The 9,192-nt window shown below is 43.4% G+C and overlaps 1 protein-coding gene across 3 annotated transcripts in view; it reads right to left on the bottom strand.

Moving 5' to 3' along the window:
- The window catches only part of Dym (dymeclin), a 265,175-nt gene that overhangs the window by 168,334 nt on the left and 87,649 nt on the right, over nt 1-9,192 (bottom strand). For all 3 annotated transcript variants that reach the window (XM_031366051.1, XM_031366049.1, XM_031366050.1), the window contains exons 9-10: nt 4,064-4,246; nt 325-503 (exon numbers count right to left, since the gene is read on the bottom strand). In XM_031366051.1, the coding sequence (XP_031221911.1) occupies nt 325-503; nt 4,064-4,246 (362 nt within the window). The remainder of the gene's footprint in view (nt 1-324; nt 504-4,063; nt 4,247-9,192) is intronic.

Genomic DNA, 9,192 nt, shown 5'->3' with positions numbered 1-9,192 from the left:
CCCCCCCCCCCGACTTTCATCACTATCAGCAAGGCTGTCATCAGCTGGAAGGAACAAGAAGAAATAAAAATGCCCTTGGGTTGCAGAGGATGCTGCTTGGAGAACCTGGGCAAGAGGTGGCTCTCAGGACCTCAAGGACAAAGGCTCTGTCACTCCGACCTAGGCTGCTCGCTCAGGTCTACCTCAGTCTGGGGACATCTCCCATCAGTCTCTCCAGCACCACCTGAATGGCCACCAGGGTAACACCCTGACCCTCTTGGGAAAGAAAGTGCACCCCTCCGCAATGCGCCAGCACTTCCCCGGCATGCTTGCCTTGAGACTTACAAGGTTCTCCATATCTGTCCGGGCCAGCATATACGTCCTGACATTGCTGTTCTGGTGCAGCAGGGTGTACAGGAGGAGCGTCGCCTGGTCAGACGTCTGCTGTTCACACAGGGCTGTGTACAGACTGTTAAAGTTGATCTGGAAGGTATGTGGAATTGATGATGGGAACGGGCTGCTGTCTGAAATACAGAAAATCAGCATGAAAGTGTATAAGAAGACCCCGTGAGGACTTTCTGAGTTGTGTATTTACACAGAGTAGTTATGGCACTTCAAACAGTAAACCATGGCTGAAGCACTCAGGAAAACTAGGAATCCATTTTTAAGAAAAATAGCTAAAGCATCAGCATATGACTTAGTTTTAAAATAAAAGAAAAATCAATATATGAAACATGAGCTAAGGCAACTACCTCACTCTTTTATTTAAAGGGAAATTTAAAGGGTTGGAGAGAAGGCTTGGTGTTGAAATGCAAATGACTATGCCAGAGCCCTGAGTTTGCTTCCGTATGCTGAGCTCAGGTGGCTCACGGCCATGTAAGTCCAGCTCAGAGATACCTTCTGGCTTCCATGAGCACCTGCACACACACAAGCCCATACCCACACTAAGACAAATATATACACACACACTTAAAAATAGTTCTACAACTGTTAAAGAAACTTTTAGCAGAGTTTCTGAATGATCAAAAGTATAAATCACAGCTCAGTCATCTTGAGAATCTAAGTGAAGTTAAATTTAATTAATTGAGTAATTAGTTGTGTGTGCATGTTTGAGTGTACACAGTGCATATTGCAGGGGTATGCACGTGTGTGCACATGCATGTGGAAGTCAGAAAGCTGGCTTCATGGCTCCTGCCTTGAGTTCCTGTCAAGACTTTTCTAGTGATGAATTGTGACCTGGAAGAGCCTCTCTAGTTGGTTTTGGTCAGAGTGTTTTATTACAGCAACAGACTTAAACTAGAACAACACAGCTTGTTGGGCAGACAAGAACTGTAGGCTGTCTGCTAGGGAAAGGTCCAGGACCAGAGTGCAGATGGCCCAGAGGACAGATAGCACTTCCTGCAGGTGGCAGGGCCAGAGCCATTCAAACCTTCTGGCTGTGTCAGTAAAGCACAGGTTCCAGGAATGGTGCTGCAAGGGCTCGTGTTGTCTTGCGAGTCTGCAGCTTGGTTTTGGATTTACAGGAGCTCACAGCTGAGACTGTCTTGAGTCTCTGATGAGTTCTGAATTTGAATTGTAGGCCATGTTGGAATTGTTAGAGACCATGGGGACTCAATGCATTGTGAATTATGAGGTGGCCATGAGCCAGCAGGGAAAGTGAAAGGCTACAGCTGGAGATTCACGTAGTTAGGTGTCAAGCTGACAAGGATGGAGTGGTAATGGTCAGTCTCGATGAAGTTAAGAGTAGCATGAAAACTGAGCTGGCCATGTCTGTGAGGGATTATCCAGATTGGGTTAGCTGAGGTAGGAAGAACAACCTTACACACAGTCCTGTTTCATGGGCTGAGGTCCCACTCTACATAAAAGCACAGTAACTAGGGAGGAGACAGTAACTAGGGAGGAGACAGTAACTAGGGAGGAGACAGTAACTAGGGAGGAGACAGCAAAGTGAGTGCAGCATCCAGCACTCTCTGCTTCTAGACTGCAGATCCAATGTCTCTCAAGCTGCTGCCACCAGAGTTCCTGCCATAGTGGACTGAACCCAGGAAACATCCATGAGCCAGAATAAACCTTTCCTGCCATAACTTGCTATCTGAACATCTCAGAGAATATGTAAATATTACATAATTTCTACAGGAGTCACAGGAGAGGAGTCTGGACACGGCAGTCCTCTACAGTGAGAGCAGAGTGGAGCGCTCAGTAGCCTATGCTGCACTTGAGTTCACTGACATAGATGTATTCTCAGAGTATCCACACCATCTACACATGCTGAGCCAGCAAGTGGCAGGAAGGAGCCACTGTACAGATGGTTCATGTCTATTATCCCTTATTTAATCTGTACAACAATTGAGCCATTATTCTGTCCAACTTTGGAAATGATGAAACAGAAGCTCAGAGACATTTAATAAAATTTCCCAAATACTCTGAGCAGACGCAGACTGACCTAAGTTACCATTTCTTCTCAGGTAACGGCCATGACTGGTGAATCTACACTACAGTAAAAGCTCTTTTACTTTTTAAAAATCACCTGAGACAGAGATTACAGTCTACCTGACTCTGGTGTCAGTACCCAGCATTGCTGTGCTACTTAGCGGTCTCTCAAAAAAGGACGATCTGAGACACGGTCCAGTTCTGAAGTCTCGAGTGTGGACATCGTAAGCACCATACAGTGAGTCCCTGCTGTGCTTTACACCCGGCTCCTGCTTGGTAAATTTACGTAGAGTGCTGTATGATTGTATATCCATGCTGCAGACACCCCACCTGAGGGCTCCTGCCAAAGATCTCACCCTAAAATGACCAGAGTGTGGCGTGAACCCAGGTCAGCTCAGCTCCAAAACGAGCTTTCTTAGCCTTGAGGTAACACTGTCGCTAAGAAACTGAGGACAGCAGTGGAGCAGAAAACCACACCCGGGTTTCCATTTCCATCCGCTGAACTCGAATGACTCCCCACTTGCACTACGGCTTCAATGCCTGTGTTCCCCAAATGCATGTAAAATCTTAGCCACCCATGCAGGAGCAGCGGGACTTTCAGGAAGTGGTTTGGGCATGCGTGTTCCTCCCTTGTGAGGGCTTTGGCCTTGAGAAAGCAGGCTTCCTGCAGCAGTCGCTCTTCAGCCTTCCATCCTGCCTCCCAGGCAAGAATCTGCTTTCGGGGCGTCGTCTTAGAAGTGGAGATGGGCCTTAGCTCAGCGATGCTGAACTCTGGGTCTCTAATCATCTATGCCCCAGTCTCTAGCACAGCGGGAGATAAATGTGTGTTTCTTACACCTAGCCTTAGTAGTACTTTATTACAGTGGCACAGATGGATAAGGACTCTACACATGTTTTCAAAAGGGAGAAAGTTCTGACTCCGTGGCACCCCAGTCCTCTGACTGTGAGCAGTTAGCACAGGCCAGGGAAGCAGACCCGGTCACAGTCCTGCCCAAGAACTTCACTTCTTCCTCATCTTAATACTGCACGAGTGCTGGACGTACCCTGGCCATCCAAGCATGCACCACAGGACCCTTCCTTTCAGAGGACAAACTTCTGATTCCTACCACCCAGCTACATCGTCAGCATGGGACAACCTGTTTACGGTCTGCTTTAGGGGTGGTAGTTACAGCACACGCCCCCTCCCCGCACGCCCTCTCCACATTCCTTCCTGGGGCAGACTCCCAACTGCTCCCTCCTGTTACCCATGCTGCTTCCCTACGTCATAGGCAGGATGAGAAGGCTGCAAGACAGACAACCCACAAAGCCCCTGGACCAAAAAAGGAAAAAAAAAAAGTTTGTTTATTTCCGTTATCATATTTAGTCCTATGAAACTTTAACTTTAGAATTTTAAAGCAGCCTGTCATACAGGTTTCACAGGCTAATTCTTTTCCCTAGCACTGAAACTCAGACTACTCTGATTGTCTCTGGAAGAAATGTAAATTTAATAGACATAAAGGACCACAGAATTCCTCTAAGTCTTATTTGACCTGCCTGAGAAAACACACTCCAAGTTTTTCTGACACTCATCCTAGAAACTATATACCGATAAACAGAATGGAGAAGACAAGCCTCCGCTTACTAAGAAGTCATTCAAGGGAAAACCACCACAAACCTTGCGTGTTCTTAAATGACGTGACGGCTTGTCTGTAGGGGTTTGGTATGTCTGGGGCATCCGTCAGGTTCACCAGCACCAAGAGCAGCAGGAGACTCTGGTTGGCCAGAGGGGAAGTAAGTTCGGGAGAGGCGGCCGCTTTGCTGCCCACCCCGCCTAGCGTGAAGACAGTCCAGAGACCAGCTTGGAAAGAAGACACACAGTTAGGACCATGCTACCAATAACGTAAGCATTCTATACATTTATGCTCAACACTGGGAAATATATTCTTAATTAAAAACAAAACAAGTTCATTATTTGAGGATTCTGATGATTGTTCACACACACACACACTATGACCACCCAAGAATAAAATGTCTCATGTTTTCACATTGTTTCTATGCTAAAATGAAGTATTTAGAACATAAGCTTCAACTATCATTATAATTATTTTCACCAGTTTCTTTTCATTTTTAACTACTAAACACTGTAAAATGACATGTTAATTATATCCCTAGTGGAGAAGGTTCTGCGGCAGCCACCCCATTATCAAGGCACGTTCTAGCTAAGGGTGCTGGACCAGCTCCACCACCAAGAACCAGAAGCCCTGCTCTGCCTCACGCCAGGCAGAACGGCTACCACTGAGAAAACAAGCAGCAGCAAATGCTGTGAAGGATATGGCGAGTGATGGTGACCTTCTACACTGCTGGTGGGAATGTGCATTAGTCCAGCCATTGTGGGATCAGTATGGATCTAAACTGCTGCATGGCCAAGCTTCATCACTCCCGAGTATACACCAAAGGACTCTGAATTAACAAGCCAGAAACACTCACACATCTATTTGCAGTAACATTCAAGGGTCAAGACATAGAATCAACAGAAAGGTCAATAAAGAAAATGTGCTATCACTCAGCCATGGACAATAAAATAGTATCACTGCAGATAAGCGGACCCAAGTGCAGATCACCATTTTAGGAAAGTCGGTCACACTCAGACAAGTGTTGTAAGTACATTAAAGTCACGTATGTGTAAGGGATGTGGAAGTGGCACTGAGATTGTTTGAGGGGATGAAGAAGAACAATGGAAGGGGGAGACAGGGAGTGCGGGCAGGGTGTCAAAGTTCATGAAATATCTGTATATGAAAATGTCTTTATGAACTGCATCGCTGTGCACAATAACATACACCAACAAATTCACTTACATTAAAAGCCTGCTTATATACAAGTGATAAAGAATAAAAAGTAGACCTAGTTCCAGTTATAATAGTAACAAATACAATGTTTAGAAATACTTAACCAGTGTGATGGCTCAGCAGGTAAAGGAGAGAGAGAAAGAAGAGGAGGAGCAGATGGAGCAAACAGGAGGTCTCACTGGTCATGGTAGACCTGAGTAAAATGGCTCCCCAGGACACTAGACCACTGGAGCAGAGATAACCCGGGAAAATTCAAACAGCAAGTATTTGGGGAGCACAGTTGATCAAACAGCAAGTATCTGGGGAGCACAGTTGATCAAACAGCAAGTATCTGGGGAGCACAGTTGAGAAAGTAGCCAGTCTAATATGAGCGGCAATCCCAGGCATTGTGAAGCCTAATATACAAATCATAGTTTGAGCCTCATTCATCTGAACCTAGATGGAAACAAGCATAATTCATATTATTTTACAGTTGGAGCCCACTGTGGAGCTTGAACAACCCTGAGATTAAGAGTCTCATGCTCTACTGAATAAGCCAAGCTCCAGAATGGCTGTCAGCAAACCTCTCCAATCTTTTGCAGTTATACAATTCTGAGTGGCCCAGTTATCTGGGCTGTTATTGTTTAACATGGTGAGTGTAAGCCATAGCTTGCTACTGCCTCTTTAAACCTTTTTAAATGAGTTTAATCACTAGGGCCCACACATTGAACAGAATTAGCTTCCACAAGTTTTCCTCTGAACCCCACATACAGGTATGAGCGCGCGTGCGTGCGCACACACACACACACACACATCACACACACACACAACACACACACACACACACATAAATAAATAAATGTAAAAAATGTCCAGCAATGAGCCTAAAGTATGTAAGATATTTGGGTTGATATATACTGAACTTGACTGAATGCCACCAGAAATCTGAATTAAAGTGGAAACATTTATGAATAAAAAGATACAGTATTGCAGAAAGTGTAAAGTCTGTCACTAAGAGAGTCTAAACTTTAGCATATCATCTATAAAAATTCTAACAGGAATTGACATGATACTGAGTAACAGAGTACAAATAAAGTATGTAACCACATGGAAACAAAGGAAAGGAGACACTCGGAGACTCATCTCTAGAGGATGCTCCACTCACAAAGCAACGCTTCTGTGAAGCCACAACCATTCAAAAAGATCAAAAGAACTGATTGCAGAACATGGATTTTTGAATTAAACATACCATATGCTATTACTTCAAACCACTGAGCAAAGAATATAACCTTTTAATGTCCTTGGAGCACTAAAAAGTAACCATTTACCCAGTAGCTAAAGAAGTCAGTGTGTGCACGCCATACCGGGCTTAATTACCCCCACCTACCCCGGCTTCAGGAAGCATCCTCAGGAAAGGAGAATGGAGAACAGTTCTAGGCCAGCTCGGTCTATGTAACAGCCTGTCTCAAAAAAACAAAACAGGCTGGAGAGATGGCTTAGGGGTTAAGAGCACTGCCTGTTCTTCCAAAGGTCCTGAGTTCAAATCCCAGCAAGCACATGGTGACTCACAACTACCCGTAATGAGATCTGGCACTCTCTTCTGGTGCGTCTGAAGACAACTACAGTGTACTTACATATAATAATAAATAAATCTTTAAAAAAAACAAACAAAACAAAACAAAAAAACCCCAAAATTATGCCACGTGTCATTTGTCTTGATAGATTATCTCTAGCTTTGAAAATTCATGATGCTCCAGTCTCAGCTTCTTAATGCTAAGAGTATATCCATGGGCTACCACCTAGAATGGGAGGTTTTTCTTATATAAGAAACAAAGTGAAAAGAATAAAAAAAAAATATAGTAATAATATAGTTAAAATTAAATACTATTATATAATGAAATATAGCATGAAGTTACAAGATGAGTAACAAATGAACAGAAAATTCATAACATATAACAAAGTGATGTGAAAATACATAAATTAAGAAAGAAAACATAAAATAAGGATAAATAAAAAGCAAAAAAAATTAAATGTGATAATTAGATGATCCATGAGAACAGAATTTTTTGTTTGTTTTTATAAACAGGGTCTCATCATGAAGCCCATTCCAGCCTTGAATTTGCGATCATCCTGCCTCAGTATTTGGACTGCTAAAAATTAGACACATGGCATGCCCAGCAAGAACAGAAAAAAATTTAAAGATAACATCCAATATTGTTTTTAAAAAATATGCATACACATTAACTAACCACAGTAAGAGACCAACATCCAGAAAATATGGGGGTACTCTGAAAGAACCAAAGGTATCAATAACAGATATAGAGGAAGAAGAAATAATCCAAGTCAAATCTACAGATTCAATGGGATCCCCATCAAAACTTCAACATAATTCCCCCAGAAATGCATCAAGCAAATGCCAAAAACTTCATTTGGAAACAGAAAAGACTCATGCTGACCAATGAAATGAAAATGAAGACCCAGATTAATTCCACATACCTACAGGCACCTGGTTTTTGACAGAGAAGTCAAAACTATACTGGAGAAAAGAGAACATATTCTACAAATGGTGCTGATCAAACTGGAGGCCTACATGTAGAAGAATGAGAATAAATCCAGATCTATCACCCTGTACAGAACCCAACTCCAAAAGGATCAAGGACCGCAACATAAAGACCAGATACCCTGAGCCTGACAGAAGAGATAATGGCGAACAGGCTTGAACTCGTTGGCACAGGACGCCCACAGCGCAGGTACTAACAACAGTTAGTAAAGGACCTCATGAAACTGAAAGACCCTGTAAGTGTTGACCTGGTCATGTCAGGTCATGGAGAAGAGTACAAATGAGGGCAGTTTCCACTCACTGGCTTGCCAGAGTATCACTCACAATACAGATGTATTCTACCAGGACTTAAGCAACCACGAAGAGGAGGGAAATTCTTGCTCACCCACCCATAAAATGTGATGCAATATACAGAGGAACTGCGAGTACAGCCCTATAATTTCTATTTAAACAAAGAAGTTTACAAAGGAGGTGGAGAAGCAGGGGAAGGAGGAGGGGAAGACTTGGCAGCTACTGGGGAGAAAGGTAGGAGAGAGGGATGGTCAGGGAGGGTATGGCAGCTCGTCTTGTAGTCACCTTGACGTACAAGCTAAAGTTACCTGGAAGTGGGGGCCTCAACAGAGCAAATGCCTCCATAAGATGAGGCTGTGGGCAAGCCTGTAAGTGATTGATGGGGAGGCCCAGCTCATGGTGGCCAGTGCCATTCCTGGGCTGGTGGTCCTGTGTTACATTAGAAAGCAGGCTGAGCAAGCCAGTAAGCAGCACTCCTCCATGGCCTCTGCATCAGGCCCTGCCCTGTTTGCGTTCTTCTCCTGACTTCCTTCAGTGATGAACAGTGATATGAATAAACCTTCCATAGAAACTCTACCTAACACAGAGGGAAAGGCAGGGGACCTGGCCGACGATTTTGGAGGTAAAAATCACCAACAGAAGATAGCTCAGAGGTTAGGAACTCTTTCTCTTCTTACTGAGGATCCAGGTTCAGTTCCCCTCAACTCTATAGAGACTCACAGCAGTCCATAACTCCAGTCCCAAAGAGTCTGACATCCTCTTTTGGCCCCACTGGGCACCACACATACACATAGTGTGAATACATATATGCAGGCAAAAAATTACTACATATGATATAAAATAAAAAAATTTAAATCACTAACATGTTATCATTGATTATATCTTTTTGACAATGTAATTATATATTTTTATCTATGTACACATCCGCCATTTTAGTTAGTTATTACAATGAGCAGACATTACCTTTTAAGAAATATCATCATTAACAATGCTTCTGTAAAGAAATGAAAAATATTTTTTTTAAAGATTTGTTTATTTATTATATGTAAGTACACTGTATCTGTCTTTAGATGCACCAGAAGAGGGCATCAGATCTCATTACAGGTGGTTGTGAGCCACCATGTGGTT

Source organism: Mastomys coucha, unplaced genomic scaffold (assembly GCF_008632895.1).
Source record: "Mastomys coucha isolate ucsf_1 unplaced genomic scaffold, UCSF_Mcou_1 pScaffold13, whole genome shotgun sequence".
In the NCBI taxonomy this organism is placed as follows: domain Eukaryota; kingdom Metazoa; phylum Chordata; class Mammalia; order Rodentia; family Muridae; genus Mastomys; species Mastomys coucha.
This window is presented reverse-complemented; position numbering and strand designations above follow the sequence as displayed.